Below are 25,093 nucleotides of genomic sequence, written 5' to 3'. Positions count from 1 at the left end.
CCCTGTCCTGCGCCCTGGCCAAAGCCGCTTCCCTGTCCTGCGCCCTGGCCAAAGCCGCTTCCCTGTCCTGCGCCCTGGCCAAAGCCGCTTCCCTGTCCTGCGCCCTGGCCAAAGCCGCTTCCCTGTCCTGCGCCCTGGCCAAAGCCGCTTCCCTGTCCTGCGCCCTGTCCAGCTACAATACCCTGTCCCGCACCCTGGCCAAAGCCGCTTCCCTGTCCCGCACCCTGGCCAAAACCGCTTCCCTGTCCCGCGCCCTGGCCAGCGCCCCTTCCCTGTCCCGCGCCCTGGCCAGCGCCACTTCCCTGTCCCGCGCCCTGGCCAGCGCCCCTTCCCTGTCCCGCGCCCTGGCCAAAGCCGCTTCCCTGTCCCGCGCCCTGGCCAAAGCCGCTTCCCTGTCCCGCGCCCTGGCCAAAGCCACTTCCCTGTCCCGCGCCCTGGCCAGCGCCGCTTCCCTGTCCCGCGCCCTGGCCAGCGCCGCTTCCCTGTCCCGCGCCCTGGCCAGCGCCGCTTCCCTGTCCCGCGCCCTGGCCAGCGCCGCTTCCCTGTCCCGCGCCAGCGCCGCTTCCCTGTCCCGCGCCCTGGCCAAAGCCGCTTCCCTGTCCCGCACCCTGGCCAAAGCCGCTTCCCTGTCCCGCACCCTGGCCAAAGCCGCTTCCCTGTCCCGCACCCTGGCCAAAGCCGCTTCCCTGTCCCGCACCCTGGCCAGCGCCGCTTCCCTGTCCTGCACCCTGGCCAGCGCCGCTTCCCTGTCCTGCACCCTGGCCAGCGCCGCTTCCCTGTCCCGCGCCCTGGCCAAAGCCGCTTCCCTGTCCTGCACCCTGGCCAAAGCCGCTTCCCTGTCCTGCTCCAGCGCCGCTTCCCTGTCCCGCGCCCTGGCCAAAGCCGCTTCCCTGTCCCGCGCCCTGGCCAAAGCCGCTTCCCTGTCCCGCACCCTGGCCAAAGCCGCTTCCCTGTCCTGCTCCAGCACCGCTTCCCTGTCCTGCACCCTGGCCAGCGCCGCTTCCCTGTCCTGCACCCTGGCCAGCGCCGCTTCCCTGTCCCGCGCCCTGGCCAAAGCCGCTTCAATGTCCTGCACCCTGGCCAAAGCCGCTTCCCTGTCCTGCTCCAGCGCCGCTTCCCTGTCCTGCACCCTGGCCAGCGCCCCTTCCCTGTCCTGCGCCAGCGCCGCTTCCCTGTCCCGCGCCCTGGCCAAAGCCGCTTCCCTGTCCTGCACCCTGGCCAAAGCCGCTTCCCTGTCCTGCTCCAGCGCCGCTTCCCTGTCCTGCACCCTGGCCAGCGCCGCTTCCCTGTCCCGCACCCTGGCCAGCGCCGCTTCCCTGTCCCGCACCCTGGCCAGCGCCGCTTCCCTGTCCCGCGCCCTGGCCAGCGCCGCTTCCCTGTCCCGCGCCCTGGCCAGCGCCGCTTCCCTGTCCCGCGCCCTGGCCAGCGCCGCTTCCCTGTCCCGCGCCCTGGCCAAAGCCGCTTCCCTGTCCCGCGCCCTGGCCAAAGCCGCTTCCCTGTCCCGCGCCCTGGCCAAAGCCGCTTCCCTGTCCCGCGCCCTGGCCAAAGCCGCTTCCCTGTCCCGCGCCCTGGCCAAAGCCGCTTCCCTGTCCCGCGCCCTGGCCAAAGCCGCTTCCCTGTCCTGCACCCTGGCCAAAGCCGCTTCCCTGTCCTGCACCCTGGCCAAAGCCGCTTCCCTGTCCTGCACCCTGGCCAAAGCCGCTTCCCTGTCCTGCACCCTGGCCAAAGCCACTTCCCTGTCCTGCGCCCTGGCCAAAGCCGCTTCCCTGTCCCGCACCCTGGCCAGCTCCACTACCCTGTCCCGCACCCTGTCCTGCACCGCTTCCCTGTCCTGCACCCTGGCCAGCGCCGCTTCCCTGTCCAGCACCCTGTCCAGCTCCGCTACTATGTCCTGCGCCGCTTCCCTGTCCCGCGCCCTGGCCAGCGCCGCTTCCCTGTCCCGCGCCCTGGCCAAAGCCGCTTCCCTGTCCTGCACCAGCTCCGCTTCCCTGTCCTGCGCCCTGGCCAAAGCCGCTTCCCTGTCCTGCGCCCTGGCCAAAGCCGCTTCCCTGTCCTGCGCCCTGGCCAAAGCCGCTTCCCTGTCCTGCGCCCTGGCCAAAGCCGCTTCCCTGGCCAGCGCCGCTTCCCTGTCCTGCGCCGCTTCCCTGTCCTGCGCCCTGGCCAGCGCCGCTTCCCTGTCCTGCGCCCTGGCCAGCGCCGCTTCCCTGTCCTGCGCCCTGGCCAGCGCCGCTTCCCTGTCCTGCGCCAGCGCCGCTTCCCTGTCCCGCGCCCTGGCCAAAGCCGCTTCCCTGTCCCGCGCCCTGGCCAAAGCCGCTTCCCTGTCCCGCACCCTGGCCAAAGCCGCTTCCCTGTCCTGCTCCAGCACCGCTTCCCTGTCCTGCACCCTGGCCAGCGCCGCTTCCCTGTCCTGCACCCTGGCCAGCGCCGCTTCCCTGTCCCGCGCCCTGGCCAAAGCCGCTTCCCTGTCCTGCACCCTGGCCAAAGCCGCTTCCCTGTCCTGCTCCAGCGCCGCTTCCCTGTCCCGCGCCCTGGCCAAAGCCGCTTCCCTGTCCCGCGCCCTGGCCAAAGCCGATTCCCTGTCCCGCGCCCTGGCCAAAGCCGATTCCCTGTCCCGCGCCCTGGCCAAAGCCGATTCCCTGTCCCGCGCCCTGGCCAAAGCCGCTTCCCTGTCCCGCACCCTGGCCAAAGCCGCTTCCCTGTCCCGCACCCTGGCCAAAGCCGCTTCCCTGTCCTGCTCCAGCACCGCTTCCCTGTCCTGCACCCTGGCCAGCGCCGCTTCCCTGTCCCGCACCCTGGCCAGCGCCGCTTCCACTTGTAATCATAGGAGAACTGTACATTTTAAATATTGCGGACTAAAAAAAAATGATACCAAACACCAACTCTTCAAATCAAGCAATGTTTTTTATTTTATTTGAGGTGATAGTGGTAGAGAGTCAGAAAATCTTTCTAAACTGTTTAAGCAAACAGGGAAAACATGTCATTTGAATAAAAGCATTGGAAAAGATCCCGAAAAAGTATTATGCAAAATTCCCATGAACAGGTCCCTATAGACGACAATGACCTTTGCGACATCCCCGACAATTCCCTTGACCACTTCCCTGACCCTGTCCAGATCCCTGACCAGCGCCGCTTCCCTGTCCAGCGCCACTTCCCTGTCCAGCGCCACTTCCCTGACCCTGTCCAGATCCCTGACCAGCGCCCTGGCCATAGCCACTTCCATGTCCAGCGCCAGCTCCGCTTCCCTGTCCTGCGCCCTGTCCAGCGCCGCTTCCCTGTCCTGCGCCCTGTCCAGCACCGCTTCCCTGTCCTGCGCCCTGGCCAAAGCCGCTTCCCTGTCCAGCTCCGCTACCCTGTCCTACGCCAGCGCCGCTTCCCTGTCCTGCGCCCTGTCCAGCGCCGCTTCCCTGTCCTGCGCCCTGGCCAAAGCCGCTTCCCTGTCCAGCTCCGCTACTCTGTCCTACGCCAGCGCCGCTTCCCTGTCCTGCGCCCTGGCCAGCGCCGCTTCCCTGTCCTGCGCCAGCGCCGCTTCCCTGTCCTGCGCCCGCCCCGCTTCCCTGTCCTGCGCCCGCGCCGCTTCCCTGTCCTGCGCCCGCGCCGCTTCCCTGTCCTGCGCCCTGGCCAGCGCCGCTTCCCTGTCCTGCACCGCTTCCCTGTCCTGCACCCTGGCCAGCGCCGCTTCCCTGTCCAGCACCCTGTCCAGCTCCGCTACCCTGTCCTGCGCCGCTTCCCTGTCCTGCGCCCTGGCCAGCGCCGCTTCCCTGTCCTGCGCCCTGGCCAGCGCCGCTTCCCTGTCCTGCGCCCTGGCCAGCGACGCTTCCCTGTCCTGCGCCCTGGCCAGCGACGCTTCCCTGTCCTGCGCCCTGGCCAGCTCCGCTACCCTGTCCTGCGCCAGCGCCGCTTCCCTGTCCTGCGCCCTGGCCAGCGCCGCTACCCTGTCCTGCGCCCTGGCCAGCGCCGCTTCCCTGTCCTGCACCCTGGCCAGCGCCGCTTCCCTGTCCTGCACCGCTTCCCTGTCCTGCACCCTGGCCAGCGCAGCTTCCCTGTCCAGCACCCTGTCCAGCTCCGCTACTATGTCCTGCGCCGCTTCCCTGTCCCGCGCCCTGGCCAGCGCCGCTTCCCTGTCCCGCGCCCTGGCCAAAGCCGCTTCCCTGTCCTGCACCAGCTCCGCTTCCCTGTCCTGCGCCCTGGCCAAAGCCGCTTCCCTGTCCTGCGCCCTGGCCAAAGCCGCTTCCCTGTCCTGCGCCCTGGCCAAAGCCGCTTCCCTGTCCTGCGCCCTGGCCAAAGCCGCTTCCCTGTCCTGCGCCCTGGCCAAAGCCGCTTCCCTGGCCAGCGCCGCTTCCCTGTCCTGCGCCCTGGCCAGCGCCGCTTCCCTGTCCTGCGCCAGCGCCGCTTCCCTGTCCTGCGCCAGCGCCGCTTCCCTGTCCTGCGCCAGCGCCGCTTCCCTGTCCCGCGCCCTGGCCAAAGCCGCTTCCCTGTCCCGCGCCCTGGCCAAAGCCGCTTCCCTGTCCCGCGCCCTGGCCAAAGCCGCTTCCCTGTCCCGCACCCTGGCCAAAGCCGCTTCCCTGTCCTGCTCCAGCACCGCTTCCCTGTCCTGCACCCTGGCCAGCGCCGCTTCCCTGTCCTGCACCCTGGCCAGCGCCGCTTCCCTGTCCCGCGCCCTGGCCAAAGCCGCTTCCCTGTCCTGCACCCTGGCCAAAGCCGCTTCCCTGTCCTGCTCCAGCGCCGCTTCCCTGTCCCGCGCCCTGGCCAAAGCCGCTTCCCTGTCCCGCGCCCTGGCCAAAGCCGCTTCCCTGTCCCGCGCCCTGGCCAAAGCCGATTCCCTGTCCCGCGCCCTGGCCAAAGCCGCTTCCCTGTCCCGCGCCCTGGCCAAAGCCGATTCCCTGTCCCGCGCCCTGGCCAAAGCCGCTTCCCTGTCCCGCACCCTGGCCAAAGCCGCTTCCCTGTCCCGCACCCTGGCCAAAGCCGCTTCCCTGTCCTGCTCCAGCACCGCTTCCCTGTCCTGCACCCTGGCCAGCGCCGCTTCCCTGTCCCGCACCCTGGCCAGCGCCGCTTCCCTGTCCCGCGCCCTGGCCAAAGCCGCTTCCCTGTCCTGCACCCTGGCCAAAGCCGCTTCCCTGTCCCGCACCCTGGCCAGCGCCGCTTCCCTGTCCCGCGCCCTGGCCAAAGCCGCTTCCCTGTCCTGCACCCTGGCCAAAGCCGCTTCCCTGTCCTGCTCCAGCGCCGCTTCCCTGTCCTGCACCCTGGCCAGCGCCCCTTCCCTGTCCTGCGCCGCTTCCCTGTCCTGCACCCTGGCCAGCGCCGCTTCCCTGTCCCGCACCCTGGCCAGCGCCGCTTCCCTGTCCCGCGCCCTGGCCAAAACCGCTTCCCTGTCCTGCACCCTGGCCAAAGCCGCTTCCCTGTCCTGCACCCTGGCCAAAGCCACTTCCCTGTCCTGCGCCCTGGCCAAAGCCGCTTCCCTGTCCCGCACCCTGGCCAGCTCCACTACCCTGTCCCGCACCCTGTCCAGCTCCAATACCCTGTCCCGCACCCTGGCCATAACCGCTTCCCTGTCCCACACCCTGGCCATAGCCGCTTCCCTGTCCCTGGCCATAGCCGCTTCCATGGCATGTTGCCTGATCTCTTCCCTGGCCACGCGGTTCACTGCATGCAAAGCCACCGGTGGTTGGGCAACATTTCTGTGTGGCAGGACACTGGCCATCATTGAAACAGCTATCAGCACACAGTGGAATCGTCTCCGGTATGGGACATTGACCCGGCTTCACTGCGTGAACACAGATAGTCAGCTTTAGTTTGTGCATATAGACCAGAGATCCTCAAATCTGGACTTCGAGATCCATGTTCCTGCAGAGTTTAGCTCCAACCCTAATCAAAACACACCTGAGCATGTTAACCAGTGCCAATCAATGTCTTTGGGATCATTAGAAAAATCTGAGGTAGGCGGCTTTGATCAGGGTTGGTGAATAGCAAGTTTTACCTACAGAAAGAATTCCATTCCAATTCAGTGGTTCTCAATTGCAGTCATGGGGGACCTCTTGCTCTGCACGTCTCCCTTATTTAACACACCGGATTGAAATCATCAGCTTGTTGGTCCAGTTCATGGATCTCTCTCCTGACAAGCTGATGATCACAATCTGGTGTGTTAAATAAGGGGGACATGTAAAGGGTGCGGAGCAAGGGGTCCCCGGGACTGGAATTGAGAACCACTGTTCAAAGTATTATTCCTCTTTATTTTGTAAATCCATCCGGTCCTTAAAACCATCCCAAGGGATGATTTCAATCCGACTTCAGAGGAGAACAACAAAAGGCAAACTCTCTGCTTAGAACTTACATTGAATCCAGAGCGTTACTAGTATGTGTGTGTGAGTTTAGCCTTAGAATCTATTATTAACTGAAACTCACTGAAAACAGGCAGCACACAAACAGGCCCAAATTCAAATCGACAGCATTTGTGCCCCCCAGGGCAGTCTTCATCAGAGGAACATCCTCGATGGGATGGTTCGACCATCAGCCTCTCCGGACAGAAACCATCCACTAGAGAATTCAAGAGGATTATAAGGGAAGTGCGGTTTCAGCATTTGTAAATGTGTGGTTTTGCAATGGGTCTCAAACCGAAATACTAAGTGTATACATTTGTCTGCTTCAAATCAAAAGCGGTTTAAAACCTACTACTCATTCATAAGCTAGGTTAACTACTTTCAAAGACTGAAAGTCACTTATTTCTGCATTTCTTCAGGTTCTGTAATGAGATTAACAGATATTTCACCTGTGGTTCGTCTTTGAATAGCGTGAGTTATGCTGAAGTATCCAAACAGACACAAAAAAACAGCAATCAACGAGAAATACATTCGAGCTGTCATCCTCCCAGCCTGTGATCTCTGCTGCAAAATGCACTGAATTGGTGCGTCAGGAGAAGCAGACAGCAAAGCGCACAAAACTAAAACGATTACGTGTTGCTGCAATATCAACCTCTGTAAAATGGGATTTTAAAGATTCAAGGAAAACAGGTTAATTCCAACCCTGATCAAACTCACCTGCCTGTAGCTTTCTAGTTATCTGAAATGCCTTGATTAGCTTGTTCAGGTGTGCATGATTGGGGTTGGACCTGCTGAATGCTACGTTCTAGCCATGTCATAAATTTATGCTGGGTACACACCAAAAGAAAATCGTTCTGATTTTGGGCCGATTTCCCCCCTTTCCGACAATCATAGCTATGTCCCGATTATCTTGATTGGTTCTACAGATTATCTTATCTGATTTTCTCTTGCTGTGAGTGAGGTGTGTTAAGAGTGTTGAACCTGATCGGAAGAACATCGGATACGCCCCGATCGCGAATTGTAAATATTCAACACGTTTAATATTTACGATCAGAATCCTGATGTGTGGGGGGAATCCCTAGGACAAATGCATGCACGCTCTGGATAATATCACGTGAAACGAAACCGTATCCAATCAGAAAGCGAGATGATGGAAGACTAAAGCCGTCATGGCGCAGCACAAAGTGAAATTGTTGTGGACAGCAGAGATGGAGGATCAGCTTTTTGATTTGTGGCAACAGCACAAATGTTTATACAACGTGTCGTGTATAAAATCATTCCAAACACTATCATTGCAATTTCTTCCTGCATATCATCCGCCATGCTTATTCTGAAGTCTCGCGAGATTTCCTGTGTTCAGTCGAGACTCTGGTTGAAAATCTGTGTGGTGCGCTGTCTTTGTCACATCATGGCACACCACACAGTATAGGAACAAAACGGTTAAACCTAGGAATTTTTATCCTCATGTTTGTGGTCTATTACATTTTGAAAATCTTATAAGATGTAAAAAATATTTTGGTGTGTACCTAGCATTAGCTAGCCTAATTACGAGAGGATTGTGCATTTCTATGGCGACACCATCAACTGCAATATGAATCTGCCGCGATCATGTAATCCAAGAGAGAAAATACGGTCAAGTTCAACAGTATGATGAATAAATATTTATGGTAATGCTTTACAATGAGATGTTTTGTTAACATTAATGTTTTAATTAACATGAATGAACAGTACGTTATTTTTATTGACAAACAAAGATTAATAAATTGTGTAGAGTCATTCATTGTTCATGTTAGTTCACAGAACAATGTTTACAAACACAACTCGAGATTTGAATAATGCATAAGTTAATGCTGAAATTAGCATGAACTAAGATTAATAAGTGCTGTGGAAATAGTGTTCATTATTTGTTATTTATATATGTTAACTAATGAACCTGATTGAAGAATGACCGCAGATGAGGCATTAAGTGCATGGCACTGCGACCAACTTAACATTTTACAAGTTTAACGTAGCAATGTGTTTGCTCAGTTTTTCGTAGCTACGCACAGGCCCTATTGATTGCAAATACAAAAACAAGACGAGCAAAGAAAACGTGGTACTTATTAAAGTCACCCTTTACTTAAATATAGGAACACAGAAAACCACTGTTAACAGGTTAATAACATTTCCCAGTCTAGGACTAGAAAAATAATGGCAACTTACTCTGATGAACACGGCTCTCCTCAGAGTGGCTTTGTCTTCTTGTGTGACAGGTGCCAGCGTTAACACAATGACACAATACTGCCACCTGGGAGATCAACCAGGTAGTGGCGCTGGAGTATTAACATGTGGTGTAATCATAAGAGAACTGTACATTTTAAATATTGCGGACTAAAAAAAATGATACCAAACACCAACTCTTCAAATCAAGCAATGTTTTTTATTTTATTTGAGGTGATAGTGGTAGAGAGTCAGAAAATCTTTCTAAACTGTTTAAGCAAACAGGGAAAACATGTCATTTGAATAAAAGCATTGGAAAAGATCCCGAAAAAGTATTATGCAAAATTCCCATGAACAGGTCCCTATAGACGACAATGACCTTTGCGACATCCCCGACAATTCCCTTGACCACTTCCCTGACCCTGTCCAGATCCCTGACCAGCGCCGCTTCCCTGTCCAGCGCCACTTCCCTGTCCAGCGCCACTTCCCTGACCCTGTCCAGATCCCTGACCAGCGCCCTGGCCATAGCCACTTCCATGTCCAGCGCCAGCTCCGCTTCCCTGTCCTGCGCCCTTGCCAAAGCCGCTTCCCTGTCCTGCGCCCTGTCCAGCGCCGCTTCCCTGTCCTGCGCCCTGTCCAGCGCCGCTTCCCTGTCCTGCGCCCTGGCCAAAGCCGCTTCCCTGTCCAGCTCCGCTACCCTGTCCTACGCCAGCGCCGCTTCCCTGTCCTGCGCCCTGTCCTGCGCCCTGTCCAGCGCCGCTTCCCTGTCCTGCGCCCTGGCCAAAGCCGCTTCCCTGTCCAGCTCCGCTACTCTGTCCTACGCCAGCGCCGCTTCCCTGTCCTGCGCCCTGGCCAGCGCCGCTTCCCTGTCCTGCGCCCTGGCCAGCGCCGCTTCCCTGTCCTGCGCCCTGGCCAGCGCCGCTTCCCTGTCCTGCGCCAGCGCCGCTTCCCTGTCCTGCGCCAGCGCCGCTTCCCTGTCCTGCGCCAGCGCCGCTTCCCTGTCCTGCGCCAGCGCCGCTTCCCTGTCCTGCGCCAGCGCCGCTTCCCTGTCCTGCGCCCTGGCCAGCGCCGCTTCCCTGTCCTGCACCGCTTCCCTGTCCTGCACCCTGGCCAGCGCCGCTTCCCTGTCCAGCACCCTGTCCAGCTCCGCTACCCTGTCCTGCGCCGCTTCCCTGTCCTGCGCCCTGGCCAGCGACGCTTCCCTGTCCTGCGCCCTGGCCAGCTCCGCTACCCTGTCCTGCGCCAGCGCCGCTTCCCTGTCCTGCGCCCTGGCCAGCGCCGCTACCCTGTCCTGCACCCTGGCCAGCGCCGCTTCCCTGTCCTGCACCCTGGCCGGCGCCGCTTCCCTGTCCTGCACCGCTTCCCTGTCCTGCACCCTGGCCAGCGCCGCTTCCCTGTCCAGCACCCTGTCCAGCTCCGCTACCATGTCCTGCGCCGCTTCCCTGTCCCGCGCCCTGGCCAAAGCCGCTTCCCTGTCCTGCACCAGCTCCGCTTCCCTGTCCTGCGCCCTGGCCAAAGCCGCTTCCCTGTCCTGCGCCCTGGCCAAAGCCGCTTCCCTGTCCTGCGCCCTGGCCAAAGCCGCTTCCCTGTCCTGCGCCCTGGCCAAAGCCGCTTCCCTGTCCTGCGCCCTGGCCAAAGCCGCTTCCCTGTCCTGCGCCCTGGCCAAAGCCGCTTCCCTGTCCTGCGCCCTGGCCAAAGCCGCTTCCCTGTCCTGCGCCCTGGCCAAAGCCGCTTCCCTGTCCTGCGCCCTGGCCAAAGCCGTTTCCCTGGCCAGCGCCGCTTCCCTGTCCTGCGCCCTGGCCAGCGCCGCTTCCCTGTCCCGCGCCAGCGCCGCTTCCCTGTCCCGCGCCAGCGCCGCTTCCCTGTCCCGCGCCCTGGCCAAAGCCGCTTCCCTGTCCCGCGCCCTGGCCAAAGCCGCTTCCCTGTCCCGCACCCTGGCCAAAGCCGCTTCCCTGTCCTGCTCCAGCACCGCTTCCCTGTCCTGCACCCTGGCCAGCGCCGCTTCCCTGTCCTGCACCCTGGCCAGCGCCGCTTCCCTGTCCCGCGCCCTGGCCAAAGCCGCTTCCCTGTCCTGCACCCTGGCCAAAGCCGCTTCCCTGTCCTGCTCCAGCGCCGCTTCCCTGTCCTGCACCCTGGCCAGCGCCGATTCCCTGTCCTGCACCCTGGCCAGCGCCGCTTCCCTGTCCCGCACCCTGGCCAGCGCCGCTTCCCTGTCCCGCACCCTGGCCAGCGCCGCATCCCTGTCCCGCAACCTGGCCAGCGCCGCTTCCCTGTCCCGCGCCGCTTCCCTGTCCCGCGCCCTGGCCAAAACCGCTTCCCTGTCCCGCGCCCTGGCCAAAGCCGCTTCCCTGTCCCGCACCCTGGCCAAAGCCGCTTCCCTGTCCCGCACCCTGGCCAAAGCCGCTTCCCTGTCCTGCGCCCTGGCCAAAGCCGCTTCCCTGTCCTGCGCCTTGGCCAAATCCGCTTCCCTGTCCTGCGCCCTGGCCAAAGCCGCTTCCCTGTCCTGCGCCCTGGCCAAAGCCGCTTCCCTGTCCTGCGCCCTGGCCAAAGCCGCTTCCCTGTCCCGCACCCTGGCCAGCTCCACTACCCTGTCCCGCACCCTGTCCAGCTCCAATACCCTGTCCCGCACCCTGGCCATAACCGCTTCCCTGTCCCACACCCTGGCCATAGCCGCTTCCCTGTCCCTGGCCATAGCCGCTTCCATGGCATGTTGCCTGATCTCTTCCCTGGCCACGCGGTTCACTGCATGCAAAGCCACCGGTGGTTGGGCAACATTTCTGTGTGGCAGGACACTGGCCATCATTGAAACAGCTATCAGCACACAGTGGAATCGTCTCCGGTATGGGACATTGACCCGGCTTCACTGCGTGAACACAGATAGTCAGCTTTAGTTTGTGCATATAGACCAGAGATCCTCAAATCTGGACTTCGAGATCCATGTTCCTGCAGAGTTTAGCTCCAACCCTAATCAAAACACACCTGAGCATGTTAACCAGTGCCAATCAATGTCTTTGGGATCATTAGAAAAATCTGAGGTAGGCGGCTTTGATCAGGGTTGGTGAATAGCAAGTTTTACCTACAGAAAGAATTCCATTCCAATTCAGTGGTTCTCAAGTGCAGTCATGGGGGACCTCTTGCTCTGCACGTCTCCCTTATTTAACACACCGGATTGAAATCATCAGCTTGTTGGTCCAGTTCATGGATCTCTCTCCTGACAAGCTGATGATCACAATCTGGTGTGTTAAATAAGGGGGACATGTAAAGGGTGCGGAGCAAGGGGTCCCCGGGACTGGAATTGAGAACCACTGTTCAAAGTATTATTCCTCTTTATTTTGTAAATCCATCCGGTCCTTAAAACCATCCCAAGGGATGATTTCAATCCGACTTCAGAGGAGAACAACAAAAGGCAAACTCTCTGCTTAGAACTTACATTGAATCCAGAGCGTTACTAGTATGTGTGTGTTTAGCCTTAGAATCTATTATTAACTGAAACTCACTGAAAACAGGCAGCACACAAACAGGCCCAAATTCAAATCGACAGCATTTGTGCCCTCCAGGGCAGTCTTCATCAGAGGAACATCCTCGATGGGATGGTTCGACCATCAGCCTCTCCGGACAGAAACCATCCACTAGAGAATTCAAGAGGATTATAAGGGAAGTGCGGTTTCAGCATTTGTAAATGTGTGGTTTTGCAATGGGTCTCAAACCGAAATACTAAGTGTATACATTTGTCTGCTTCAAATCAAAAGCGGTTTAAAACCTACTACTCATTCATAAGCTAGGTTAACTACTTTCAAAGACTGAAAGTCACTTATTTCTGCATTTCTTCAGGTTCTGTAATGAGATTAACAGATATTTCACCTGTGGTTCGTCTTTGAATAGCGTGAGTTATGCTGAAGTATCCAAACAGACACAAAAAAACAGCAATCAACGAGAAATACATTCGAGCTGTCATCCTCCCAGCCTGTGATCTCTGCTGCAAAATGCACTGAATTGGTGCGTCAGGAGAAGCAGACAGCAAAGCGCACAAAACTAAAACGATTACGTGTTGCTGCAATATCAACCTCTGTAAAATGGGATTTTAAAGATTCAAGGAAAACAGGTTAATTCCAACCCTGATCAAACTCACCTGCCTGTAGCTTTCTAGTTATCTGAAATGCCTTGATTAGCTTGTTCAGGTGTGCATGATTGGGGTTGGACCTGCTGAATGCTACGTTCTAGCCATGTCATAAATTTATGCTGGGTACACACCAAAAAAAAATCGTTCTGATTTTGGGCCGATTTCCCCCCTTTCCGACAATCATAGCTATGTCCCGATTATCTTGATTGGTTCTACAGATTATCTTATCTGATTTTCTCTTGCTGTGAGTGAGGTGTGTTAAGAGTGTTGAACCTGATCGGAAGAACATCGGAGACGCCCCGATCGCGAATTGTAAATATTCAACACGTTTAATATTTACGATCACAATCCTGATGTGTGGGGGGAATCCCTAGGACAAATGCATGCACGCTCTGGATAATATCACGTGAAACGAAACCGTATCCAATCAGAAAGCGAGATGATGGAAGACTAAAGCCGTCATGGCGCAGCACAAAGTGAAATTGTTGTGGACAGCAGAGATGGAGGATCAGCTTTTTGATTTGTGGCAACAGCACAAATGTTTATACAACGTGTCGTGTATAAAATCATTCCAAACACTATCATTGCAATTTCTTCCTGCATATCATCCGCCATGCTTATTCTGAAGTCTCGCGAGATTTCCTGTGTTCAGTCGAGACTCTGGTTGAAAATCTGTGTGGTGCGCTGTCTTTGTCACATCATGGCACACCACACAGTATAGGAACAAAACGGTTAAACCTAGGAATTTTTATCCTCATGTTTGTGGTCTATTACATTTTGAAAATCTTATAAGATGTAAAAAATATTTTGGTGTGTACCTAGCATTAGCTAGCCTAATTACGAGAGGATTGTGCATTTCTATGGCGACACCATCAACTGCAATATGAATCTGCAGCGATCATGTAATCCAAGAGAGAAAATACGGTCAAGTTCAACAGTATGATGAATAAATATTTATGGTAATGCTTTACAATGAGATGTTTTGTTAACATTAATGTTTTAATTAACATGAATGAACAGTACGTTATTTTTATTGACAAACAAAGATTAATAAATTGTGTAGAGTCATTCATTGTTCATGTTAGTTCACAGAACAATGTTTACAAACACAACTCGAGATTTGAATAATGCATAAGTTAATGCTGAAATTAGCATGAACTAAGATTAATAAGTGCTGTGGAAATAGTGTTCATTATTTGTTATTTATATATGTTAACTAATGAACCTGATTGAAGAATGACCGCAGATGAGGCATTAAGTGCATGGCACTGCGACCAACTTAACATTTTACAAGTTTAACGTAGCAATGTGTTTGCTCAGTTTTTCGTAGCTACGCACAGGCCCTATTGATTGCAAATACAAAAACAAGACGAGCAAAGAAAACGTGGTACTTATTAAAGTCACCCTTTACTTAAATATAGGAACACAGAAAACCACTGTTAACAGGTTAATAACATTTCCCAGTCTAGGACTAGAAAAATAATGGCAACTTACTCTGATGAACACGGCTCTCCTCAGAGTGGCTTTGTCTTCTTGTGTGACAGGTGCCAGCGTTAACACAATGACACAATACTGCCACCTGGGAGATCAACCAGGTAGTGGCGCTGGAGTATTAACATGTGGTGTAATCATAAGAGAACTGTACATTTTAAATATTGCGGACTAAAAAAAATGATACCAAACACCAATTCTTCAAATCAAGCAATGTTTTTTATTTTATTTGAGGTGATAGTGGTAGAGAGTCAGAAAATCTTTCTAAACTGTTTAAGCAAACAGGGAAAACATGTCATTTGAATAAAAGCATTGGAAAAGATCCCGAAAAAGTATTATGCAAAATTCCCATGAACAGGTCCCTATAGACGACAATGACCTTTGCGACATCCCCGACAATTCCCTTGACCACTTCCCTGACCCTGTCCAGATCCCTGACCAGCGCCGCTTCCCTGTCCAGCGCCACTTCCCTGTCCAGCGCCACTTCCCTGACCCTGTCCAGATCCCTGACCAGCGCCCTGGCCATAGCCACTTCCATGTCCAGCGCCAGCTCCGCTTCCCTGTCCTGCGCCCTTGCCAAAGCCGCTTCCCTGTCCTGCGCCCTGTCCAGCGCCGCTTCCCTGTCCTGCGCCCTGTCCAGCGCCGCTTCCCTGTCCTGCGCCCTGGCCAAAGCCGCTTCCCTGTCCAGCTCCGCTACCCTGTCCTACGCCAGCGCCGCTTCCCTGTCCTGCGCCCTGTCCAGCGCCGCTTCCCTGTCCTGCGCCCTGTCCAGCGCCGCTTCCCTGTCCTGCGCCCTGGCCAAAGCCGCTTCCCTGTCCAGCTCCGCTACCCTGTCCAAAGCCGCTTCCCTGTCCAGCTCCGCTACCCTGTCCTACGCCAGCGCCGCTTCCCTGTCCTGCGCCCTGTCCAGCGCCGCTTCCCTGTCCTGCGCCCTGGCCAAAGCCGCTTCCCTGTCCTGCGCCCTGGCCAAAGCCGCTTCCCTGTCCAGCTCCGCTACCCTGTCCTACGCCAGCGCCGCTTCCCTGTCCTGCGCCCTGGCCAGCGCCGCTTCCCTGTCCTGCGCCAGCGCCGCTTCCCTGTCCTGCGCCAGCGCCGCTTCCCTGTCCTGCGCCAGCGCCGCTTCCCTGTCCTGCGCCAGCGCCGCTTCCCTGTCCTGCGCCCTGGCCAGCGCCGCTTCCCTGTCCTGCACCCTGGCCAGCGCCGCTTCCCTGTCCTGCACCCTGGCCAGCGCCGCTTCCCTGTCCTGCACCGCTTCCCTGTCCTGCACCCTGGCCAGCGCCGCTTCCCTGTCCAGCACCCTGTCCAGCTCCGCTACCCTGTCCTGCGCCGCTTCCCTGTCCTGCGCCCTGGCCAGCGACGCTTCCCTGTCCTGCGCCCTGTCCAGCTCCGCTACCCTGTCCTGCGCCAGCGCCGCTTCCCTGTCCTGCGCCCTGGCCAGCGCCGCTACCCTGTCCTGCACCCTGGCCAGCACCGCTTCCCTGTCCTGCACCCTGGCCAGCGCCGCTTCCCTGTCCAGCACCCTGTCCAGCTCCGCTACCATGTCCTGCGCCGCTTCCCTGTCCTGCGCCCTGGCCAGCGCCGCTTCCCTGTCCCGCGCCCTGGCCAAAGCCGCTTCCCTGTCCTGCACCAGCTCCGCTTCCCTGTCCTGCGCCCTGGCCAGCGCCGCTTCCCTGTCCTGCGCCCTGGCCAGCGCCGCTTCCCTGTCCTGCGCCGCTTCCCTGTCCTGCGCCCTGTCCTGCGCCGCTTCCCTGTCCTGCGCCCTGGCCAGCGCCGCTTCCCTGTCCTGCGCCCTGGCCAGCGCCGCTTCCCTGTCCTGCGCCCTGGCCAGCGCCGCTTCCCTGTCCTGCGCCCTGGCCAGCGCCGCTTCCCTGTCCTGCGCCCTGGCCAGCGCCGCTTCCCTGTCCCGCGCCCTGGCCAGCGCCGCTTCCCTGTCCCGCGCCCTGGCCAAAGCCGCTTCCCTGTCCCGCGCCCTGGCCAAAGCCGCTTCCCTGTCCCGCGCCCTGGCCAAAGCCGCTTCCCTGTCCCGCGCCCTGGCCAAAGCCGCTTCCCTGTCCTGCTCCAGCACCGCTTCCCTGTCCTGCACCCTGGCCAGCGCCGCTTCCCTGTCCCGCACCCTGGCCAGCGCCGCTTCCCTGTCCCGCGCCCTGGCCAAAGCCGCTTCCCTGTCCTGCACCCTGGCCAAAGCCGCTTCCCTGTCCTGCTCCAGCGCCGCTTCCCTGTCCCGCGCCCTGGCCAAAGCCGCTTCCCTGTCCCGCGCCCTGGCCAAAGCCGCTTCCCTGTCCCGCGCCCTGGCCAAAGCCGCTTCCCTGTCCTGCTCCAGCACCGCTTCCCTGTCCTGCACCCTGGCCAGCGCCGCTTCCCTGTCCTGCACCCTGGCCAGCGCCGCTTCCCTGTCCCGCGCCCTGGCCAAAGCCGCTTCCCTGTCCTGCACCCTGGCCAAAGCCGCTTCCCTGTCCTGCTCCAGCGCCGCTTCCCTGTCCTGCACCCTGGCCAGCGCCCCTTCCCTGTCCTGCGCCAGCGCCGCTTCCCTGTCCCGCGCCCTGGCCAAAGCCGCTTCCCTGTCCTGCACCCTGGCCAAAGCCGCTTCCCTGTCCTGCTCCAGCGCCGCTTCCCTGTCCTGCACCCTGGCCAGTGCCGCTTCCCTGTCCTGCACCCTGGCCAGCGCCGCTTCCCTGTCCTGCACCCTGGCCAGCGCCGCTTCCCTGTCCTGCACCCTGGCCAGCGCCGCTTCCCTGTCCTGCACCCTGGCCAGCGCCGCTTCCCGGTCCCGCGCCAGCGCCGCTTCCCTGTCCTGCACCCTGGCCAAAGCCGCTTCCCTGTCCTGCACCCTGGCCAAGGCCGCTTCCCTGTCCTGCACCCTGGCCAAAGCCACTTCCCTGTCCTGCACCCTGGCCAAAGCCGCTTCCCTGTCCTGCACCCTGGCCAAATCCGCTTCCCTGTCCTGCACCCTGGCCAAAGCCGCTTCCCTGTCCCGCACCCTGGCCAGCTCCACTACCCTGTCCCGCACCCTGTCCAGCTCCACTACCCTGTCCCGCACCCTGGCCATAACCGCTTCCCTGTCCCACACCCTGGCCATAGCCGCTTCCCTGTCCCTGGCCATAGCCGCTTCCATGGCATGTTGCCTGATCTCTTCCCTGGCCACGCGGTTCACTGCATGCAAAGCCACCGGTGGTTGGGCAACATTTCTGTGTGGCAGGACACTGGCCATCATTGAAACAGCTATCAGCACACAGTGGAATCGTCTCCGGTATGGGACATTGACCCGGCTTCACTGCGTGAACACAGATAGTCAGCTTTAGTTTGTGCATATAGACCAGAGATCCTCAAATCTGGACTTCGAGATCCATGTTCCTGCAGAGTTTAGCTCCAACCCTAATCAAAACACACCTGAGCATGTTAACCAGTGCCAATCAATGTCTTTGGGATCATTAGAAAAATCTGAGGTAGGCGGCTTTGATCAGGGTTGGTGAATAGCAAGTTTTACCTACAGAAAGAATTCCATTCCAATTCAGTGGTTCTCAATTGCAGTCATGGGGGACCTCTTGCTCTGCACGTCTCCCTTATTTAACACACCGGATTGAAATCATCAGCTTGTTGGTCCAGTTCATGGATCTCTCTCCTGACAAGCTGATGATCACAATCTGGTGTGTTAAATAAGGGGGACATGTAAAGGGTGCGGAGCAAGGGGTCCCCGGGACTGGAATTGAGAACCACTGTTCAAAGTATTATTCCTCTTTATTTTGTAAATCCATCCGGTCCTTAAAACCATCCCAAGGGATGATTTCAATCCGACTTCAGAGGAGAACAACAAAAGGCAAACTCTCTGCTTAGAACTTACATTGAATCCAGAGCGTTACTAGTATGTGTGTGTTTAGCCTTAGAATCTATTATTAACTGAAACTCACTGAAAACAGGCAGCACACAAACAGGCCCAAATTCAAATCGACAGCATTTGTGCCCTCCAGGGCAGTCTTCATCAGAGGAACATCCTCGATGGGATGGTTCGACCATCAGCCTCTCCGGACAGAAACCATCCACTAGAGAATTCAAGAGGATTATAAGGGAAGTGCGGTTTCAGCATTTGTAAATGTGTGGTTTTGCAATGGGTCTCAAACCGAAATACTAAGTGTATACATTTGTCTGCTTCAAATCAAAAGCGGATTAAAACCTACTACTCATTCATAAGCTAGGTTAACTACTTTCAAAGACTGAAAGTCACTTATTTCTGCATTTCTTCAGGTTCTGTAATGAGATTAACAGATATTTCACCTGTGGTTCGTCTTTGAATAGCGTGAGTTATGCTGAAGTATCCAAACAGACACAAAAAAACAGCAATCAACGAGAAATACATTCGAGCTGTCATCCTCCCAGCCTGTGATCTCTGCTGCAAAATGCACTGAATTGGTGCGTCAGGAGAAGCAGACAGCAAAGCGCACAAAACTAAAACGATTACGTGTTGCTGCAATATCAACCTCTGTAAAATGGGATTTTAAAGATTCAAGGAAAACAGGTTAATTCCAACCCTGGAATTAACCCAACTTAACATTTTACAAGTTTAACGTAGCAATGTGTTTGCTCAGTTTTTCGTAGCTACGCACAGGCCCTATTGATTGCAAATACAAAAACAAGACGAGCAAAGAAAACGTGGTACTTATTAAAGTCACCCTTTACTTAAATATAGGAACACAGAAAACCACTGTTAACAGGTTAATAACATTTCCCAGTCTAGGACTAGAAAAATAATGGCAACTTACTCTGATGAACACGGCTCTCCTCAGAGTGGCTTTGTCTTCTTGTGTGACAGGTGCCAGCGTTAACAATGACACAATACTGCCACCTGGGAGATCAACCAGGTAGTGGCGCTGGAGTATTAACATGTGGTGTAATCATAAGAGAACTGTACATTTTAAATATTGCGGACTAAAAAAAATGATACCAAACACCAATTCTTCAAATCAAGCAATGTTTTTTATTTTATTTGAGGTGATAGTGGTAGAGAGTCAGAAAATCTTTCTAAACTGTTTAAGCAAACAGGGAAAACATGTCATTTGAATAAAAGCATTGGAAAAGATCCCGAAAAAGTATTATGCAAAATTCCCATGAACAGGTCCCTATAGACGACAATGACCTTTGCGACATCCCCGACAATTCCCTTGACCACTTCCCTGACCCTGTCCAGATCCCTGACCAGCGCCGCTTCCCTGTCCAGCGCCACTTCCCTGTCCAGCGCCACTTCCCTGACCCTGTCCAGATCCCTGACCAGCGCCCTGGCCATAGCCACTTCCATGTCCAGCGCCAGCTCCGCTTCCCTGTCCTGCGCCCTTGCCAAAGCCGCTTCCCTGTCCTGCGCCCTGTCCAGCGCCGCTTCCCTGTCCTGCGCCCTGTCCAGCGCCGCTTCCCTGTCCTGCGCCCTGGCCAAAGCCGCTTCCCTGTCCAGCTCCGCTACCCTGTCCTACGCCAGCGCCGCTTCCCTGTCCTGCGCCCTGTCCAGCGCCGCTTCCCTGTCCTGCGCCCTGTCCAGCGCCGCTTCCCTGTCCTGCGCCCTGGCCAAAGCCGCTTCCCTGTCCAGCTCCGCTACCCTGTCCAAAGCCGCTTCCCTGTCCAGCTCCGCTACCCTGTCCTACGCCAGCGCCGCTTCCCTGTCCTGCGCCCTGTCCAGCGCCGCTTCCCTGTCCTGCGCCCTGGCCAAAGCCGCTTCCCTGTCCTGCGCCCTGGCCAAAGCCGCTTCCCTGTCCAGCTCCGCTACCCTGTCCTACGCCAGCGCCGCTTCCCTGTCCTGCGCCCTGGCCAGCGCCGCTTCCCTGTCCTGCGCCCTGGCCAGCGCCGCTTCCCTGTCCTGCGCCCTGGCCAGCGCCGCTTCCCTGTCCTGCGCCAGCGCCGCTTCCCTGTCCTGCGCCAGCGCCGCTTCCCTGTCCTGCGCCAGCGCCGCTTCCCTGTCCTGCGCCAGCGCCGCTTCCCTGTCCTGCGCCAGCGCCGCTTCCCTGTCCTGCGCCAGCGCCGCTTCCCTGTCCTGCGCCCTGGCCAGCGCCGCTTCCCTGTCCTGCACCCTGGCCAGCGCCGCTTCCCTGTCCTGCACCCTGACCAGCGCCGCTTCCCTGTCCTGCACCGCTTCCCTGTCCTGCACCCTGGCCAGCGCCGCTTCCCTGTCCAGCACCCTGTCCAGCTCCGCTACCCTGTCCTGCGCCGCTTCCCTGTCCTGCGCCCTGGCCAGCGACGCTTCCCTGTCCTGCGCCCTGTCCAGCTCCGCTACCCTGTCCTGCGCCAGCGCCGCTTCCCTGTCCTGCGCCCTGGCCAGCGCCGCTACCCTGTCCTGCACCCTGGCCAGCGCCGCTTCCCTGTCCTGCACCCTGGCCAGCGCCGCTTCCCTGTCCAGCACCCTGTCCAGCTCCGCTACCATGTCCTGCGCCGCTTCCCTGTCCTGCGCCCTGGCCAGCGCCGCTTCCCTGTCCCGCGCCCTGGCCAAAGCCGCTTCCCTGTCCTGCACCAGCTCCGCTTCCCTGTCCTGCGCCCTGGCCAGCGCCGCTTCCCTGTCCTGCGCCGCTTCCCTGTCCTGCGCCGCTTCCCTGTCCTGCGCCCTGTCCTGCGCCGCTTCCCTGTCCTGCGCCCTGTCCTGCGCCGCTTCCCTGTCCTGCGCCCTGTCCTGCGCCGCTTCCCTGTCCTGCGCCCTGGCCAGCGCCGCTTCCCTGTCCTGCGCCCTGGCCAGCGCCGCTTCCCTGTCCTGCGCCCTGGCCAGCGCCGCTTCCCTGTCCTGCGCCCTGGCCAGCGCCGCTTCCCTGTCCCGCGCCCTGGCCAGCGCCGCTTCCCTGTCCCGCGCCCTGGCCAAAGCCGCTTCCCTGTCCCGCGCCCTGGCCAAAGCCGCTTCCCTGTCCCGCGCCCTGGCCAAAGCCGCTTCCCTGTCCCGCGCCCTGGCCAAAGCCGCTTCCCTGTCCTGCTCCAGCACCGCTTCCCTGTCCTGCACCCTGGCCAGCGCCGCTTCCCTGTCCCGCACCCTGGCCAGCGCCGCTTCCCTGTCCCGCGCCCTGGCCAAAGCCGCTTCCCTGTCCTGCACCCTGGCCAAAGCCGCTTCCCTGTCCTGCTCCAGCGCCGCTTCCCTGTCCCGCGCCCTGGCCAAAGCCGCTTCCCTGTCCCGCGCCCTGGCCAAAGCCGCTTCCCTGTCCCGCGCCCTGGCCAAAGCCGCTTCCCTGTCCTGCTCCAGCACCGCTTCCCTGTCCTGCACCCTGGCCAGCGCCGCTTCCCTGTCCCGCACCCTGGCCAGCGCCGCTTCCCTGTCCCGCGCCCTGGCCAAAGCCGCTTCCCTGTCCTGCACCCTGGCCAAAGCCGCTTCCCTGTCCTGCTCCAGCGCCGCTTCCCTGTCCTGCACCCTGGCCAGCGCCCCTTCCCTGTCCTGCGCCAGCGCCGCTTCCCTGTCCCGCGCCCTGGCCAAAGCCGCTTCCCTGTCCTGCACCCTGGCCAAAGCCGCTTCCCTGTCCCGCGCCCTGGCCAAAGCCGCTTCCCTGTCCTGCACCCTGGCCAAAGCCACTTCCCTGTCCTGCTCCAGCGCCGCTTCCCTGTCCTGCACCCTGGCCAGCGCCGCTTCCCTGTCCTGCACCCTGGCCAGCGCCGCTTCCCTGTCCTGCACCCTGGCCAGCGCCGCTTCCCTGTCCTGCACCCTGGCCAGCGCCGCTTCCCGGTCCCTGGCCAGCGCCGCTTCCCTGTCCTGCACCCTGGCCAAAGCCGCTTCCCTGTCCTGCACCCTGGCCAAGGCCGCTTCCCTGTCCTGCACCCTGGCCAAAGCCGCTTCCCTGTCCTGCACCCTGGCCAAAGCCGCTTCCCTGTCCTGCACCCTGGCCAAAGCCGCTTCCCTGTCCTGCACCCTGGCCAAATCCGCTTCCCTGTCCTGCACCCTGGCCAAAGCCGCTTCCCTGTCCCGCACCCTGGCCAGCTCCACTACCCTGTCCCGCACCCTGTCCAGCTCCACTACCCTGTCCCGCACCCTGGCCATAACCGCTTCCCTGTCCCACACCCTGGCCATAGCCGCTTCCCTGTCCCTGGCCGTAGCCGCTTCCATGGCATGTTGCCTGATCTCTTCCCTGGCCACGCGGTTCACTGCATGCAAAGCCACCGGTGGTTGGGCAACATTTCTGTGTGGCAGGACACTGGCCATCATTGAAACAGCTATCAGCACACAGTGGAATCGTCTCCGGTATGGGACATTGACCCGGCTTCACTGCGTGAACACAGATAGTCAGCTTTAGTTTGTGCATATAGACCAGAGATCCTCAAATCTGGACTTCGAGATCCATGTTCCTGCAGAGTTTAGCTCCAACCCTAATCAAAACACACCTGAGCATGTTATCCAGTGCCAATCAATGTCTTTGGGATCATTAGAAAAATCTGAGGTAGGCGGCTTTGATCAGGGTTGGTGAATAGCAAGTTTTACCTACAGAAAGAATTCCATTCCAATTCAGTGGTTCTCAATTCCAGTCATGGGGGACGTCTTGCTCTGCACGTCTCCCTTATTTAACACACCGGATTGAAATCATCAGCTTGTTGGTCCAGTTCATGGATCTCTCTCCTGACAAGCTGATGATCACAATCTGGGGTGTTAAATAAGGGGGACATGCAAAGGGTGCGGAGCAAGGGGTCCCCGGGACTGGAATTGAGAACCACTGTTCGAAGTATTATTCCTCTTTATTTTGTAAATCCATCCGGTCCTTAAAACCATCCCAAGGGATGATTTCAATCCGACTTCAGAGGAGAACAACAAAAGGCAAACTCTCTGCTTAGAACTTACATTGAATCCAGAGCGTTACTAGTATGTGTGTGTGAGTTTAGCCTTAGAATCGATTATTAACTGAAACTCACTGAAAACAGGCAGCACACAAACAGGCCCAAATTCAAATCGACAGCATTTGTGCCCTCCAGGGCAGTCTTCATCAGAGGAACATCCTCGATGGGATGGTTCGACCATCAGCCTCTCCGGACAGAAACCATCCACTAGAGAATTCAAGAGGATTATAAGGGGAGTGCGGTTTCAGCATTTGTAAATGTGTGGTTTTGCAATGGGTCTCAAACCCAAATACTAAGTTTATACATTTGTCTGCTTCAAATCAAAAGCGGTTTAAAACCTACTACTCATTCATAAGCTAGGTTAACTACTTTCAAAGACTGAAAGTCACTTATTTCTGCATTTCTTCAGGTTCTGTAATGAGATTAACAGATATTTCACCTGTGGTTCGTCTTTGAATAGCGTGAGTTATGCTGAAGTATCCAAACAGACACAAAAAAACAGCAATCAACGAGAAATACATTCGAGCTGTCATCCTCCCAGCCTGTGATCTCTGCTGCAAATTGCACTGAATTGGTGCGTCAGGAGAAGCAGACAGCAAAGCGCACAAAACTAAAACGATTACGTGTTGCTGCAATATCAACCTCTGTAAAATGGGATTTTAAAGATTCAAGGAAAACAGGTTAATTCCAACCCTGATCAAACTCACCTGCCTGTAGCTTTCTAGTTATCTGAAATGCCTTGATTAGCTTGTTCAGGTGTGCATGATTGGGGTTGGACCTGCTGAATGCTACGTTCTAGCCATGTCATAAATTTATGCTGGGTACACACCAAAAGAAAATCGTTCTGATTTTGGGCCGATTTCCCCCCTTTCCGACAATCATAGCTATGTCCCGATTATCTTGATGGTTCCACAGATTATTTTATCTGATTTTCTCTTGCTGTGAGGTGTGTTAAGAGTGTTGAACCTGATCGGAAGAACATCGGAGATGCCCCGATCGCGAATTGTAAATATTCAACACGTTTAATATTTACGATCAGAATCCTGATGTGTGGGGGGAATCCCTAGGACAAATGCATGCACGCTCTGGATAATATCACGTGAAACGAAACCGTATCCAATCAGAAAGCAAGATGATGGAAGACTAAAGCCGTCATGGCGCAGCACAAAGTGAAATTGTTATTTAGCTAGCCTAATTACGAGAGGATTGTGCATTTCTATGGCGACACTATCAACTGCAAAATGAATCTGCAGCGATCATGTAATCCAAGAGAGAAAATACGGTCAAGTTCAACAGTATGATGAATAAATATTTATGGTAATGCTTTACAATGAGATGTTTTGTTAACATTAAGGTTTTAATTAACATGAATGAACAGTACGTTATTTTTATTGACAAACAAAGATTAATAAATTGTGTAGAGTCATTCATTTTTCATGTTAGTTCACAGAACATTAATGTTTACAAACACAACTCGAGATTTGAATAATGCATAAGTTAATGCTGAAATTAGCATGAACTAAGATTAATAAGTGCTGTGGAAATGGTGTTCATTATTATTTGTTATTTATATATGTTAACTAATGAACCTGATTGAAGAATGACCGCAGATGAGGCATTAAGTGCATGGCACTGCGACCAACTTAACATTTTACAAGTTTAACGTAGCAATGTGTTTGCTCAGTTTTTCGTAGCTACGCACAGGCCCTATTGATTGCAAATACAAAAACAAGACGAGCAAAGAAAACGTGGTACTTATTAAAGTCACCCTTTACTTAAATATAGGAACACAGAAAACCACTGTTAACAGGTGAATAACATTTCCCAGTCTAGGACTAGAAAAATAATGGCAACTTACTCTGATGAACACGGCTCTCCTCAGAGTGGCTTTGTCTTCTTGTGTGACAGGTGCCAGCGTTAAGACACAATACTGCCACCTGGGAGATCAACCAGGTAGTGGCGCTGGAGTATTAACATGTGGTGTAATCATAAGAGAACTGTACATTTTAAATATTGCGGACATGCTTATATACCGGTATATGGTGATACCCCTACCATGAAACATTAAATAAAGCCTCTTACTTTATTTAAACCGTATTTTTCACAAACTAGCCAAGCTTTATTCCAATTCTAAGTCCACTGGTCCACAATAAGCTTTTGACCTGTAACATCTGTTATGCTATTCTTATATTTATTAGGA

General features: G+C 56.9%; 2 protein-coding genes across 2 annotated transcripts; both read right to left on the bottom strand.

Moving 5' to 3' along the window:
• Nucleotides 1-1,433: 1,433 nt before the first annotated feature.
• Nucleotides 1,434-7,878, bottom strand: LOC132153884 (fibroin heavy chain-like; the record flags this gene model as incomplete). The annotated part of the gene is made up of 4 exons (XM_059562709.1): nucleotides 7,864-7,878; nucleotides 5,630-5,756; nucleotides 3,194-3,733; nucleotides 1,434-1,813 (listed from the first exon to the last, which is right to left on the bottom strand). Coding segments are annotated over exons 1-4 (1,062 nt in total), but the record flags the coding sequence as incomplete, so codon positions are not given.
• Nucleotides 7,879-19,235: 11,357 nt separating this feature from the next.
• On the bottom strand, nucleotides 19,236-23,242 carry LOC132153868 (fibroin heavy chain-like). Its single transcript, XM_059562708.1, has 4 exons — nucleotides 23,236-23,242; nucleotides 22,182-22,324; nucleotides 20,825-21,539; nucleotides 19,236-19,468 (listed from the first exon to the last, which is right to left on the bottom strand). Exons 1-4 carry the CDS (start codon nucleotides 23,240-23,242, stop codon nucleotides 19,236-19,238), a joined length of 1,098 nt encoding a protein of 365 aa, XP_059418691.1.
• Nucleotides 23,243-25,093: the final 1,851 nt, after the last annotated feature.

Source organism: Carassius carassius, chromosome 1 (genome assembly GCF_963082965.1).
Source record: "Carassius carassius chromosome 1, fCarCar2.1, whole genome shotgun sequence".
In the NCBI taxonomy this organism is placed as follows: Eukaryota; Metazoa; Chordata; class Actinopteri; order Cypriniformes; family Cyprinidae; genus Carassius; species Carassius carassius.
This window is presented reverse-complemented; position numbering and strand designations above follow the sequence as displayed.